A 15,374-nucleotide genomic window follows, 5' to 3' on the forward strand; every position below is an offset into this window, starting at 1 on the left:
TTTTGTCAGTCATGATAATGAACCTCTAAAAACTGTCAAATTCTAAGTAGCTTACTGCTGCCATCTACTGGACAAAATGTTGGTAAGACTTCAACTATACATTGAAAAAGCCTATTAATAAAGAACACAGTCAAGTCTTAAACTTAATCTGATCAGATGAAGATACTCCGTAAGTTACATACCCCTATGTCTGAAACGTAAAAGCCTCTCATAACAATCTGGTTTCTCCATGCCACAGGCTTATATAGGTACAGAAAGTTTTGCTGCCTGAAAGTCAGAATTATATGTGTCTATAAACCAATTTGATTTATGAGTATTTCTATTTTATAACCTAAATAAGTACACTGAGTCATTTTAGCTGCAATTTTATTAGTGTGTCAGTATCTAAGTTACTTGTAGTGTTCCAGGAAAGAACTGTGCATTCATATGTGGCACTTGCAGATCCCTCTTTCCAGATGCAGGAAGATTATTTTCCTATCCTCTTAGTACATACGTGAGACCACAAACTGATTAGCAGGTTGTGAGCGAAAGCACCAGTGCCACTTGCAGGCCACATTAGATACTGCAAGAGTGTGACTGGCAATACTGTCTTCTATCATAGTTAGAGGGGTTTCGAAGATAAGGTCAAGCCCAAGGCCAAAACAGCTTAAGTCACTACAGGCAGCTGTCCTATAAAGCTGTCCAAACCTACAAGAGCCCTGGTTAAGAATAGAAGCCAAGGAGCTGTATAGCTGGGTCCTCAGGAAGTACTATATCCAATTTTCTGAGGAACCTCCAGACTGATTTCCAGAATGGTTGTACCAGTCTGCAATCCCACCAACAATGGAGGAGTGTTCCTCTTTCTCCACATCCTCGCCAGCATCTGCTGTCACCTGAGTGTTTGATCTTTGCCATTCTGACTGGTGTGAGGACGAATCTCAGGGTTGTTGTGATTTACATTTCCCTGATGACTAAGGATGTTAAAACATTTCTTTAGGTGTTTCTCAGCCATTTGAAATTCCTCAGCTGAGAATTCTTTGTTTAGCTCTGTATCCCATTATTTAACAGTGTTAGTTGATTCTCTGGAGTCTAACTTCTTGAGTTCTCTGTATATTTTGGATATTAGCCTTCTATCAGACGTAGGACTGACAAAGATCTTTTCCCAATCGGTTGGTTGCTGTTTTGTCCTAATGACAGTGTCCTTTGCCTTACAGAAGCTTTGCAATTTTATGAGGTCCCATTTGTCAATTCCTGATCTGAATCCATCCCATGTGCAGCCACCAAACCCAGTCACTATTGCTGATTCCAAGAAGCACTTGCTGACTGGAGATACATATGGATGTCTCCTGAGAGGCTTTGCCAAAGTCTTACTGATACAGATGAGGGTGCTTACAGCCAACCATTGGACTGAACACAGGAACCCCAATGGAGGAGTTAAAGAAAGAACTGAAGGAGCTAAAGGGCTTTGCAACCCCATAGGAAGAACAACAATATCAACCAACCAGACCCCCAGAGCTCCCAGGGACTAAACCACCAACCAAAGAGTACAAATGGAGGGACTCATGGCTCTAGCCACATATGTAGCAGAGAATGGCCCTATCTGGCACTAATGGGAGGAGAGGCCCTTGGTCCTGTGAAGGCTCTTTGCCCCAGTGTAGGGGAATGCCAGGGTGTTGAGGTGGGAGTGGGTGGGTGAGAGGGGAAGCATCCTCATAGAAGCAGGGGGAGAGATGATGGGGGAGGAACCAGGAAAGGGGATAACATTTGAAATGTAGATACATAAAATATCCAATTTAAAAAAAAAAACAAAATCAGAGGCAATGGGTAACAAGATTAGTAAACCTTAATTTGAGAACTCCAAAAAAAAAGTTCTTAAAATTGTGAAATACAGTTATGGTAAGTTGTTTGGATCTTCGCTATCTTTACCAGTATTTGAGGGAGCTGTTTGTTGGCTCGTTTCTTTTTTTTTTTTTTTTTTCTTTTCTTTTTTTCGGAGCTGGGGACCGAACCCAGGGCCTTGCGCTTGCTAGGCAAGCGCTCTACCACTGAGCTAAATCCCCAACCCCGGCTTGTTTCTATAATAAATAAATTCAGTTAAAGTTTTCAAACAAAATTAAAAAATAAAAATAATTAATTAATTAATTAATCAATTAATTAAATGCCAAAACCTTCGCTGCACTAAAGGCACACTGAACTGGTGACAAAATGGTAGTACTTTAGCACAGAGCAACCAAGGTTTGTCAACAGCTAACTCTTGGTCCTGGGGCAACTTGTCCAGCAATCCAGCCCTCTTTCTGTGGAGAACGCATGTTAAGCACCAGCCCTGACACCCCTTCACCAAGTGGCACCTCTCAGTACGGCAACTAAAAATGTTATGAATGCCATGTTCTTAGCTTAACTTGACCAATACAGTAAACACAAATGCCTTTCTGTATAATAAATTGTGTGTGTGTGTGTGTGTGTGTGTGTGTGTGTGTGTGTGTGTCTATGTAAGTCAAATGTCATATATTCTTGAAGTTTTAGTTACACATTTTTAAGCCATTAACCGTCAGGTATGAATTCCTAATTCTCAAATAAGAAAGTTGATTTCTAGGTTTAAAATATTTATCAGTGCCATCATATGTGTGTATAATAAAATAAAAAGCAATCTCCCAAAGGGCACAGAATCCATACATACTATGCTGTTCATTTCCGAGGACTCATAGCTGCCAACAGGATGGACACTTCCAATGGGTTCCAGGCCCTCTTCATCCCACATGTACGTCCCATCAGAGCTATCGGATGGAGAGAGTTCAAATGAAGACCCAGCTCTGTAATCCGTATCGGGTGAAATCAAGTTGTTGCCAGACATATGCTTTGTACATTCACTCCTGTCTTCAAATGATTTTAAAAGAAAGAAAAAAACATGAATTTATAAAACACAGTCATTTCTCACTTGTAAAATATAAGCTCTAATAATCCAATCTATTATAATAGCATTTGGTTCAAAAACGGTAACTGTTGCATCCCTAACTCCTAAATAAACTTAAAAAAAAGGAGGCAAAGTATTAAAAATAAGCCACTGAAACATTTTGTAGTAAACATAAAATTCACTTTGTAACATTTTTTCCATCTTCACATTCCTTTACTATTTCCCAAGGTATTTCAGTTTAACCACTGTTCAGGAAACTCCTCCTCTCTGCAGGCTACTTACCTCGCAGATATGTCCTTAAAAGACAAGTAGTTCTAGGCATCTTCCAGTTTATAATACCTGAAGACAGTTTAGTGCACGACTATCTGAGCCAGTCCCTTGACGAGACATGCCTCTGTGCACTCCCTCTGGGCTCCTTTTGTCAGGGCAGATGAACAGATAACATTCATCCCGCACTAAGGGTCAATACAGTCAAGTGTAAGGAGCAATGATCAGCAGGCACTCTGTCTCCTCAATAATATAAGTAAAGATGTGTGACGCGGCTTTACTCTCAGCAGAGTGCAATGATGGCTATGGTGAATGGTGATGTTCAGTGTTTGGTGGAAAGCCACTCCCAGGCAGAGTGGGGGAACTACCTGGAAACCATGGTCTATTCCATGCAGGACTCAGCATATATAAAGACAGCCCCAAGAGCGCAAAGTATGAAGAGTCTGACTGATTCTATCCTACAAAATAACACAGAACCGAAGCAAGCCTCGAGGTTGCTGTCCTGCACTCTCATCTAGACTGACCCTCTCAGTCAAAAAGCATCTTACGGTCTAACAAAGACAATGCTAACGCTAGCTCTACTGTAATCACTAGGGAAAGCACGTAAGTTAAGGACATTCATATTTACCAGAGACACTTATATCTATCCACTCATCAGCTTTACTGAAGATCTGTTCACTTTCCTTAGGAGAATCAAATACATCCTTTGATGGTCCGTTCTCATGCTTTTCTTCTTTGAGAGTAATGTCCTCTGGAGTTATTCTAGTTCTGTTGGAGTCCTCTAAGTCGATAAAGTCATCACTGAAATCTTCACTTAAATCATTCTTATCAGAAGATGACAAAGACGACAAGGAAATATCATCCACATCATCACTTAGGTACCTAATTTTAGAATCGTGCTTCATAGTCTGATCATTGTCTCTTCGGTAACTTTCATTTTCAATTAGTTCTTGGTCCTTGCCAGTAGAGCTGTCCTTTGCCGAAACCACACCTTCTTCCTCTACGCACATGTCAGCAGATGGGTTTTTATTACTATCAACTGTCATAGACCCAGAGAATGGAGGTCGGCTAGACTTCAGAAGAGAGGGATGGCCCATCCTGTAAACCAGAGTGGACGACACCCCTGGGCCACTTGATAAAGCCAGTTTCTTTCCACCAGCAGCATAAGGCCTATTAAAACCAAACCCCAAGTGTTCATTCCCATTGAGTACTTCTGACTGCCGAGCACTTCTTGTTAACATACCTGACCGGAGAGGCACTCGAACGGGTAGCTGTTGGTTCTGATAAGGCTTTGTAAGGTCTACAGCTCTGTTGAAGGAATGTGATCTCGTTATAGAGGAAGGCGGAAGGAAGGCATTCTGAATGGAGTGTGAAAAACTCTGTGACCTTACCATTTTTTCACAAGTAATAGATTTAGCATTGTCTGGGGACTGTGCTAAGCTTTCTCCAGAACTACTTCGGCTGGCACAGGAGTTCATTCTTGGCTTCTGCATGTTACCAGGGGGTCGGTTCCCATAAAACGTATTCAAATGTGACTTTGCACTGACCGAAGAATATGAAGTCCTTCCTAGTAATGTGCCTTTGGTAAATTTACCCAGATTAGATGGTCCAGAAAAAGACTTTTGACTTAACTCCTCTGCCGATGACACAAACATGGCTGACGGTCTTGCTAGCTTGGATGTGAACAAGGACGTACTGTTCAAACCTCCCTCTATCCCATTCCCATCCAGCGTTCCTGGAGCAGGAGCATGCTGTTCAGTATCAATTAGTTTATCGTGTGTAATTTGGATATTATTAAGTTCTGCTGTATTTTGTGAACCAAGTTGATATTTATTTGTTTTTCTCCAATTAAATGAATGAGACAATGAACAATCAGAGCCATTATTTTTTATATAACTTTTGACATTACTACTCTTGGAGGTTCCTAATAAAGTCACGGTGGCCCCATTTGACATTGGCTGCAAAGTACTTCTCACAGATTTCATTCCATATTTCGGCAGCTTGGAACCCAAAAATGTCTTGATTTGTGTTTTTTCTTCCATGGGCTATAAGGTGCATCGGTTCTTAAAACTTGACAGAATCTGAGGGAGGAAAAAGATTGACATTTCTAAGTAAGTCTAATAATGTGATGTATGTATTAATTACATGCACACAATTATCCATGACTCCTATACGAAATAAGCGAAATGTAAAATTAATTTAAACTTGACATTTTGAATAAACATAGTACATTAAGACTGAAAAGGATAGACTGTTTTCTACACCTGGGCTTAGAGATGGCTACTCTGAGTCATTGATGAATGTATCAAAAGGATTGCCAATTCAAATTAGATTCTGCAGTTGTGTCAAGATCAAGAAGCTTCACCCTACATGTTAAAAGGAAGGGTAACAATACCTGTGACAGGCAACTGCTGCCCCCATATTTGATAGTCACCTTTAGCATAAGACACACTTCCGCCCTCAAAATACTTTTAGAATAGCTGTAAGAAAGTTGGTAGCAGGGGCTGGGGATTTAGCTCAGTGGTAGAGCGCTTACCTAGGAAGCGCAAGGCCCTGGGTTCGGTCCCCAGCTCCGAAAAAAAAGAACCAAAAAAGAAAAAAAAGAAAAAAAAGTTGGTAGCAATAGCATAACATATATAATGGTCATTTCCCAATTGCTAACTAACAAATAATAAAGATTCCATCAGGTAGTATCAGGAGACAGACTAAAAAACGCCTCCTGCCTGCAGAAGTAGACTGATAAGATAATCTAGTCTTTTACTCCCTCATGCCTGATTTCCTGTCTAAAATAAGCATGATACATGTTATTTTGTAGCATCCTTTAAAGAGAAGCTCAAAAGCAACACACTGTCACTACAAAGTGCTTCAGGGTCTGCCAACTAGAAAGGAAAACAAGAACATCTGAAACTGAATGTACCTTTTCCTGCAGTCGTAGGTATGGAATTCTACACAAATAATCACAGAACAAACGGTGCCTATCACCTTGAACTGTGGTCTTGGAATGAAATTATTTTGCTATCTCATGTAAATTTCCTAAACCTGCGTCTCTTGGTAAGCCCTGCTATCTCACTGGGAGGTAAATTACCTTCCACATGAATGCTCACTGCTCGTGACCCTTCCCCAGCCTTGGCTGCGGCTCTGAAATACAAGCACCGTGATTCTGCACCATTTCAGTGACCAAGCTACCTCCGGTGTAATCTACCTGACATGGGCTTAAAGACACAATCACTAGTGGTTTGAAAAGGCTCCTATCGGCTACATCCTCAAATGATGTGACCTGCGAGATACTCTCATAAATACTGTTTCTGAGGTTTAAGAGGGAACTGAGAGTGGAACTGAGCTTGGAAATGTCTACAATTCCCTGAGTTCATTTCTATTATATTATATTTTTTAAGTTATGGTATAATTACTGATTCAGCACTGCACACTTAAAAGAATTTTCTAAACTATATAAGGTCTTTTTTTAGGACTAGTAAATCAAAGTTTCTTGGTTGAAAAGGAATCAATATCTGGTTAAGAACTGGAAAATAGGAACAAATATTATTGAGCATGTACATAAGCAGTGCCATATTTATTAATTACCTATCACCATAGTTATACAGCAATAGACTTTTTTCCCATCTCCCATAGCTAAATCAAGATTTTAAAAACTAAAATACTGTCCATAAATTACCAGAAATGATTTGGTTCACATGTGACTTCATGGGTCAGTGCAGACTGCTCATGACAAAGGAATAAAATGGACTGGGAGGCAGACTGCCAAGGTGGACAGCAGGAAGGGAGGAAGGAAATGAGAGGCTGATGTTACAGGATAGAGTCACGTCACCTGTTGACAAGCTCTGCAGGGAAAACTCAGACCCGCTCCTGCAAGAACTCCATTCACATCCATTACATTTTCCTCTAAGAACCCGCCCGCTTGCCTTCTTACTCAGCATTTCAAATAGCATTTCAGAAGGTTTCTGACTGCACAAATTTTAGGGATTTCAATAAGCACTAGTAGGTCTGGGGCAATCAGCTGAACAGCAGTGCTAATGACTAAGCAGGCACAAGCAGTTGGGTCTGAAACTCACCTTCACACTCAAATTCTGCACCATAGTTTTAAATGGTTTGTTGGTTTGTTTGTTTGTTTTTAATTTCTATTATTCAGTTATTTCTCCTTACATTCTCCTCTTTGTCCAGGTTTCCTGGCTGTTGTGTGTGACATATGCTGACTCAAAGTCTTGATTATGGTGATTGAGTAAAATAAGGAAACCGCAAAGATTTAAAACTGTATATTTCACTTCAGGGTCTTCGTGGTTTTAAAAAGACCACAAAAAGCTCAATACGAAGCCCCATTGTTATATCAGCTTGACTTTTTCTGTCCTACTACCACTTAATTTTTGTCAAATGGAACCAAGCTTATAAAAGTTAGGCTGAGGGAATTTGTGCTCCAGGAGCACTCATCATCTTAATCAATTTCCACTCAAAGTGCACACTTGCTCAACTTGGAATTGAGAAGACAGCAAGAATTCTAACATTGAAAGGGGAATCAGAAACTCTTCTGCCCAAACACTATTTCCTTCCAAATGTTACCAATGTTTAGGTATCCAAACCGAGCATGCAAATGTCATTAACATGCTAAAGGCCAGGAAAAGAACCTGGTGCCACTGATGGAATAAAGGCCAAGCCTATTAATCAATACCTCGGTAGCTACTGAATAAGGTGGGATGCAGACATAACAAATAAATGCACTTTTACATAGTGCTGCTTCAAATCACAACGTTCAACTGTTTAATACTGCGGTCTGTATCGGGCCTGCTAGGAGAAAGGTCCTCAGATTAAATTAAATGAGTGGTTAGGTAAAGGCCACAGAAAATGAGTAAGAGACCAGCAATGTGAGTGACTAACATGAATGGAGTGTTGCTGGTATGGGAATCCACTAGCAGCACACACACTGTAGATCTGACTTAGTGTGCATTACTCCACCATATTTGTTCTACATATTACACATGATAAACACGTGAAACAGACACAGTACGTAAGGATGATGTGATGGTAAATCTTGACTGTCAATTTGATAAAATGTGTGATCACTGAAAAGACGCCCTTCTGGCACATTTGTGAAGATGTTTCCAGGGAAGATGAGCTGAGGAGGTGTAGTGGTTTGAATAAGTTTAGCCTCCATAGATTCATGTGTTTCCATGCCTGGCCATAGGGAGTGGCACTATCAGGAGCTGTGGCCTCATTGGAGCAGGTGTGGCCTTGTGGGAGGCACTGTATGAGTGGGTTCTGAGGTCTCCCATGCTCAAGCTGTGCCCAGTGTGGAAATCTGCCCACTGAGGCCGGCCGCCTGCAGAAGACCGTCTCCTCCCGGCTGCCTTCAGATCAAGAAGTAGAACTCTCAGCTCTTCCAGCACCATGTCTGCCTGACACTGCCTTCCTTCCTGCCAGGATGATAATGGACTAACCCTCTAAAACTGCAAGTTAGCCACAATTAAATGTTTTCCTTTATAAGAGTTGCCTTGGACATGGTGTCTCTTCACAGCAATGAAATTCTAACTAAGGAAGGAGGCAAGACTCAGCGTCAGAGTGAGCAGCCCCTTCTAGTAGGTAGCCCCGACAGAAAGAGATCCGAGGGAAGGCCAGTGCTCCTGCCTATCTCCACTTCTCCCTGAGCAAGTGTGTATGTTCATTCTGCTATTGGCTTCTGCAGCCTTCCAAACGAGACCTAGTAATGAGACTCCCAAAGAGCTTACAGGCCTTCTGCACGGGACTGAACCTGCTAAACCATTCAGATTCGTGGACCTAGCAGTTACAGACTTCTAAAAGCCTCTCCAGCATAAAGGTAGTCATTGTTGGACTATGCAAGCCCTATCATGGGCTAATAAATCTTTTTATAATACACAATAAATCTTTTATAATATATACACATTCTATTCATTCCATTTCCCTAGAGAGGCTTGCCAAATTCAGAGAGACATGCATAGAAGTTTTGTTTTCAATGAAAAATTAATTTTAGTAGTTTTGACAGGCTCCAACACAGTAAAAGAACACAGTAAAGTAAAACCAATTCTGACATCCTGTTGTGAATGAAAAGAAATACAGAGTCGCCTATGAAACACCCTTGCCTATGAAACAATCTGAAGCTACTCAAGTCTCTTGACTGTTATACCTGAGAGTTTACAAGAAAGGTTAGGAACAGGAAAATTCTAAGTAACACTGGACATAACCAGTTAAATCTTGAATGTGAAAATTGTCTACATGAAAAAGGACTCAGATTTTCAACAGACAAAGAGAGACTTATAAACTCAGAAGAAACACATTATCCAAATGAAATGTGTAGAACTTAAAAAGGATCCCTAAACAAATTCCCAGTAACAGAATTTTTTAGACCACTCAGGAAAACTAAACAAAGACTAAAAAGTTTACACACTAAGAAGTAGGGAAAGGAAAGATTAATTGGCCTTCAACTTGTAGTCTGTCAGCTTCTCGATCAGATACACTTTTTAATTTAGACAAAGCAAAGTTACTTCCTAAGGCCAGAAAAACATCAGTAGTGTAGATGAGTCTCTCCATCACTTCATGCAAGTGAACACATTAGGGAAGACAATGTGCTTCAATAGTCTCTGTGCGCGCGCCTACCGAAGCACATGCAAGCCACTCCGTGTATGGTAGCATATAATCAGAAGACAAGCATGTAACTACCTCAACTAGTGCTCAACCAGATTACACTGAACATCTTCTGAATTTCCAAGCACAGTATTGACAGTACATGATTTTTGACCTAATACTATAGAAACTGGGGGGGGGGGGGGTGGTGGTTAAGATGTCTTATTTTGTAGTTAAATATATCTTCCAAATCCCTGGGAGCAAAAGAAGCAACAAATGTTCTCTATGAATTCTATACATTTCAATTCTACCACCAACGGGGAATAAAACACGGGCTGAAAGTAAAAACATACTTAGAAATGTACAATAAAGAACATTCTCTTTTCTAGAACAATTAATGCATGTTTTCCAAAATACCAGTACAATGTTCCTCATACCACTATACATTTATTTTGCTATTTATTGGGTATCCTTGATATGTCATTACTATATATAGTATGCACATGAGTCACATACAGAGAAACTGGTCCAGCAAAGACCAAACATTAAATCACACGCAAGCGCGCATGAGCGCACGCACATACACACACACACAAATATAAAGAATGTTATTTTTTTTTTAAAAAAAGGAAATATAAGGACATACACTGAAAACTAAATCCAATGGATGGACTAAAATGTTAAGAGGAATTTTGATATCCAAAAAGTGACTGTGACATAAGCCATGACATGGTGACCTCACTTTGCTCTGGACTAACATAATTCACCTTCTCCTTTGAAGGAAGGGCCCCCTTAATTTGTTGCAATTCACTCACTCAGAGAGGTACAACTGGCTTATGTGAAAGTTTTGAAATACAGACTGAAGGAGAAATCCTACACAAAGGAAAAGATACTAAACTAAAAACAAGTCAGTGGACCATTAGAAAGACGTCTGGCAAGTTATGGTAGTGCCTGGGATCCCCTGCCTCAAAAACATACACAAGGTTTATATTACAAAGTCTGTGTATCAGTAAGTCAGCAAAATACTGGATTATAAAAAGGTGACCAGTATTACACAGATTTTGTGTCCTTGGATAAACTGAGTGATCAGACCAAACAAATCATGCAGATCATGGTCAGTGGTCCACAGAGAAAGAACAAGAGAGCTGGAGAGTTGGTTCAGAGCTATGAGTAAATGCTGCTCTTCCCAACACCCAAGACAGTGGCTCACAACCACCTCCTAAGGTGCTCCAAGGGAACTGAGTTCTAGTCTCCAAGAGCACTCACACACACACACACGCACACACACACAGATGATACACACACGCACACACACACACACACACGCACACACACACACACGCACACACACACAGATACACACACGCACGCACACACACACGCACGCACACACACACACGCACGCACACACAGATACACACACGCACACACACGCACACTCACACACACGCACACACACACAGATACACACACGCACACACACGCACACTCACACACACACACAGATACACACACGCACACACGCACACACACACACACACACACACCGTTCACACAAGATGAATACACATACATAAAAGTAACGAGAATGTTTTAAAAGACACAATCAGAGCGGGCTGTGACTGAACAGCAGGCCCCTCCGTAAACTGAGCTTGGATTTCGAAGCCCTGAGACTACAAACAGTAAATTCCACTGATTAAGCTACTCAGTCTCAAACCGTTTCTTACAGCTGCCCTGTAACAAACTGAAATCTGCACAAACAGAAATTACTTTAAATAAACCTTTTTCGTTTTGTGTTTTACAAGGAAAATCAGTACAGACCGTAAGACAGTTTTCAGCAGATTTACTAATATTCGATTGTTTTGTAAAATTAATTTTGTATACCTGAAGCAATCTTTTCTGGGTCCTTGCAACAACAAGAATAGACTAGAACATATCAAAGAGGAATAACAGTAAAGGAAAATGTTCCAGTGAGTTTCTGTGAGTGTGCAGACCAAAACTCTCTTTTCTTTTAAAATATGGCCCCTTTAAACATACTGAGCACTATAAGACCTAAACACATACGACAGGAAACATTTTCTAGAAATTTCCAAGAAACTTTTTCCTCCCGAGTGTTTCTGGAAGACCCAACAACCCACAAACTTCTTAATTTGAGATAACACTGCCACCTAATGGCCAGTACAAAGAACTGAATGCTTTTCTGCCTTGTTCCCCCTCCTAATCCTCAACCAACCAGGATGTAGCTGCTTTAACCTCAAAAGCTTACACACTCTTAAATCACCAGCCAACTCTTCAACATCGTGAATAATTTTATCCCATACAGTACTTTCTCCAACATCACCCACGTTATTTCATAAGACAATATAAATGTTCTATATCTGTTCTATCTTGTCCATAGCTGCCCTGCCAATATAGTAGCTGCCAGCTAGATGTGGCTATCACAGTGCAGTAAGTCATACAAAATGGGAAGTCCTGAGCTGTGTTAAAATAAAATGCCTCCCTGCTGTTGCTCTTGGTTGTTCCCCCAGAGGTAGAAAGTACATCATTCCTACTGGTAAAGACACCATGCCCTTCAGACACAGGACCCCGAGGACCCAAACTGTATCTGCCCTGGAAGCCTCCTCCCTGAGGACTAAACTTCATAGTACGAGAAAACGCCATGAAGACTTCCAAAGGAGGGAAGCAACCAATAGTTCTAGCCAAGTATGAAGTACTCCAGACTCAACTGGGTAACGGCCGCCAGCCAAGTTCATACACAGGTTCTTGGCACATTTACCTACCCACTTCAGTCCTTCCAATTGGTAACTACACTAGCCAGTGAGGCCATGGGTCTCAGAAGAAGACCTATTAATACCACTTGCTTAAACCACTATAATTGCTCACAGCATTCTAAACATTTATTTTTATAACTACAGTAAGTATAGAGCTGATCCTCATCAAAGAAGCTTCTTTTTGCTGCAGAAGGAAACCTTTTCAGGAAGGTACAACTAGTCAAAATAAAAGCAAAAACTGACCAACTGATACATCTTCAACACAACTCCTTCAACCAAGGCTCAGGTTATATCTAGAATGAGGAGGTAGAGGGTTTGTAAGACAGGGGCCCAGAAAATCTGTTCTAAAATTGGTGCTTTCTAACTCTGACTGGAGGGCTAAGCTACATTCATGCAAGCTCAGCACCATGGCTGCCTGAAGAGGACCTGAGACAACTCCCACAGTTAGCCTCCCAGTGCAGAAGCGGAAACTTTCATGGTGCCCTGGTGCTACCTGAAGAGCTACAAGCAATTAATAACTGCTGCGAGGGTTGGGGATTTAGCTCAGTGGTAGAGCGCTTGCCTAGCAAGCACAAGGCCCTGGGTTTGGTCCCCAGCTCCGAAAAAAAGAAAAAAGAAAAAAAAAAATAACTGCTTCGAGGAGAAGGAGTGGAGGAGGAGAGAAGGAGGAGAAGAAGAACTCCCTTCCCCAGGAACAATACCCAGGATTGTTTGCCCAATACCAAGTGGCAACCCTAGAAACAAATTATCTAGAAGAGAATACTGAACAGTTGCTTGTATTGAACAGCGGGCTGTATTTGTATGTTGATTTGTTTATATGTGTATGCAACAACAATGAAGAGGACAAGGCCTTAAATTGGGGGAGGGGGCTGGATGAGGGGTAGAGGGAAGAGGAGGAAGAAATGATGTAATTATAGATGTAGAAAACAATACATTGTACAATGTTATGCTGAGTCCTCTGTCCACATCCCTGCTGTCAACTTTTCTAGCTCTTTCAGATATCTCAAGTTTAAAGAATACAATGTTTGAACAGTGTCAAAATTCTCAAACACATCCAGTCCTTTCAACACTGCTACCTCATTTCCTAACACAGAACCTTACCATCTTTTTAAAAAATTTATTTATCACTCCTACTGTATGTGTGTACACATGCTATGGAGGGGCAGGCTCATGCCACAGTGCAGGAAGTGTGGAGCTCAGAAGTGGGGTCTCTCCTTCCACCGCTATCTGGTTCTGTTTTCAGCCGTCCAAACCTACCATCACTAACCAATATTCCAGCACAAGCCAGCCCTAATTCCTTGCTTCTCTTTTGCTCTCTTTGATCCACTCTTTCTGTTTTCCCAGAACTACTATTTAACATTATAATATGCTGGTCTTAAAGTCTCCCTGTGTTTCTCCAAAATGACTCCAAACAGAGCTCAGAGCAACTGGTATTGGTAGGCACTTGTATGTCAGGTCTTCGTATCTCACACTTCTGCAATGTTCATTATTTGAGTACTCAGACTTAAGTAAATTAACCTTTGAGGAAGCATCGTCTATCCGGACACAGAGCTGATTAGTGAGGTCAGCTAAGATGGCAAAAGCAATCTGGGCCTGGTGGCACAGCTTATCTCCCAGCAATTGGAAGACTAAGACAGGCGCACCATAGGTCAAGGTCAGATTCAACTATGTAGGGAGTTCAAGGCCAAGTGAAGCTTCTTAGCCAGATCCTGCCTCAAAAATATAAAATGGAATAGGGATAGAGTTCAATAACAAGGTAACTTGCCTAGAATGTATGACACCTGGGTTCATTCTCCAGTACAACACACATGCGCATGCGCGCACACACACTCACGCACGCACACACACACACACACACACCACACCACACACACCACACACACACACACACACACAACACACACACAACACACACACACACACACACACACACACACACACACACACACACTCCAAAACCCTTCAAAGTTTAACTTTTTTATTTTTTCCCACTGTTCCCTACCAAGCCTTTAGGAACTCTGACCATACTGTGCCCTTTCAAGTTTCTTTACCAAAGTGTGCTACTCACTTGGCTAAAGTGACGCTCAACCGTGGTACTCCTTGAAAATTTCTCTGAAGCCTTCTCCATTCCAGTGAGAAGGCCCTGGGATGGCTGACAGAATCCCAGTACATTCCACCTGTGAGTTCAAACCGATGCACTACAAACTACATAAAGACTTTCCAAGGTAATATCCAAGTAAGAATCTACTGGTAGCCATGTGAACACCTAAGTTCATCAGAGAATGAGTAAGGATCAGAAAGCAACAGCAATAGCTAATTTAAAAAAAATCCCTTTGTAAACTGCTTCAAACTATGCATTCATTTTCCTGAAGTGAGTGCTAAGTCATTCTAAATACAAGGAACTCAAAACTTTTGACCCTTTGTTCCTGAGGCAGGTTCTCCCAACACAGCACACGCAGCCTTGAATCCTCCTCCCTCAGCCTCCAAGTGCTGGGATTACAATGTGGCCACCATGCCAAGAAACTCTTACCTTTTAAAGCACTTTACTGTGCAAATATTACAAATCAGACAAATTATATCTAAGAGTTATTGTTGGCAATCAAAGGAAAGTTTCCAGAAACTAGAGCTTTTCCATACCTCCACTCAGGTTCCAAGAAGACTTCTTCTATCACTTCAGAAACACCTTAAACGTGATGTGGGGCTACAATAATGATGTTACCACCCCGGTATAGCTTCCAGCATGCAGCAATCCTATAAGGTTTTCCTGGCTACTGACAGCTAAATAGCTTCTCTTCAAAGCACCACTCAAGAATAAGCCTAAAATCCTCCACACTAAAGCTCATGTTCTGTCTACTGTC

The 15,374-nt window shown here is 41.2% G+C and overlaps 1 protein-coding gene across 6 annotated transcripts in view; it reads right to left on the minus strand.

The window, feature by feature from the left end:
* The window catches only part of Ccser2 (coiled-coil serine-rich protein 2), a 112,672-nt gene that overhangs the window by 83,874 nt on the left and 13,424 nt on the right, over positions 1-15,374 (minus strand). For all 6 annotated transcript variants that reach the window (XM_017600329.3, XM_063275367.1, XM_063275366.1 and 3 more), the window contains 2 exons: positions 3,786-5,238; positions 2,657-2,853 (listed from right to left, as the gene is read on the minus strand). In XM_017600329.3, coding sequence (XP_017455818.2) covers positions 2,657-2,853; positions 3,786-5,199 — 1,611 coding nt within the window. In that variant the 5' untranslated portion in view covers positions 5,200-5,238. The remainder of the gene's footprint in view (positions 1-2,656; positions 2,854-3,785; positions 5,239-15,374) is intronic.

This window comes from Rattus norvegicus, chromosome 16 (genome assembly GCF_036323735.1).
Source record: "Rattus norvegicus strain BN/NHsdMcwi chromosome 16, GRCr8, whole genome shotgun sequence".
NCBI lineage: Eukaryota > Metazoa > Chordata > Mammalia > Rodentia > Muridae > Rattus > Rattus norvegicus.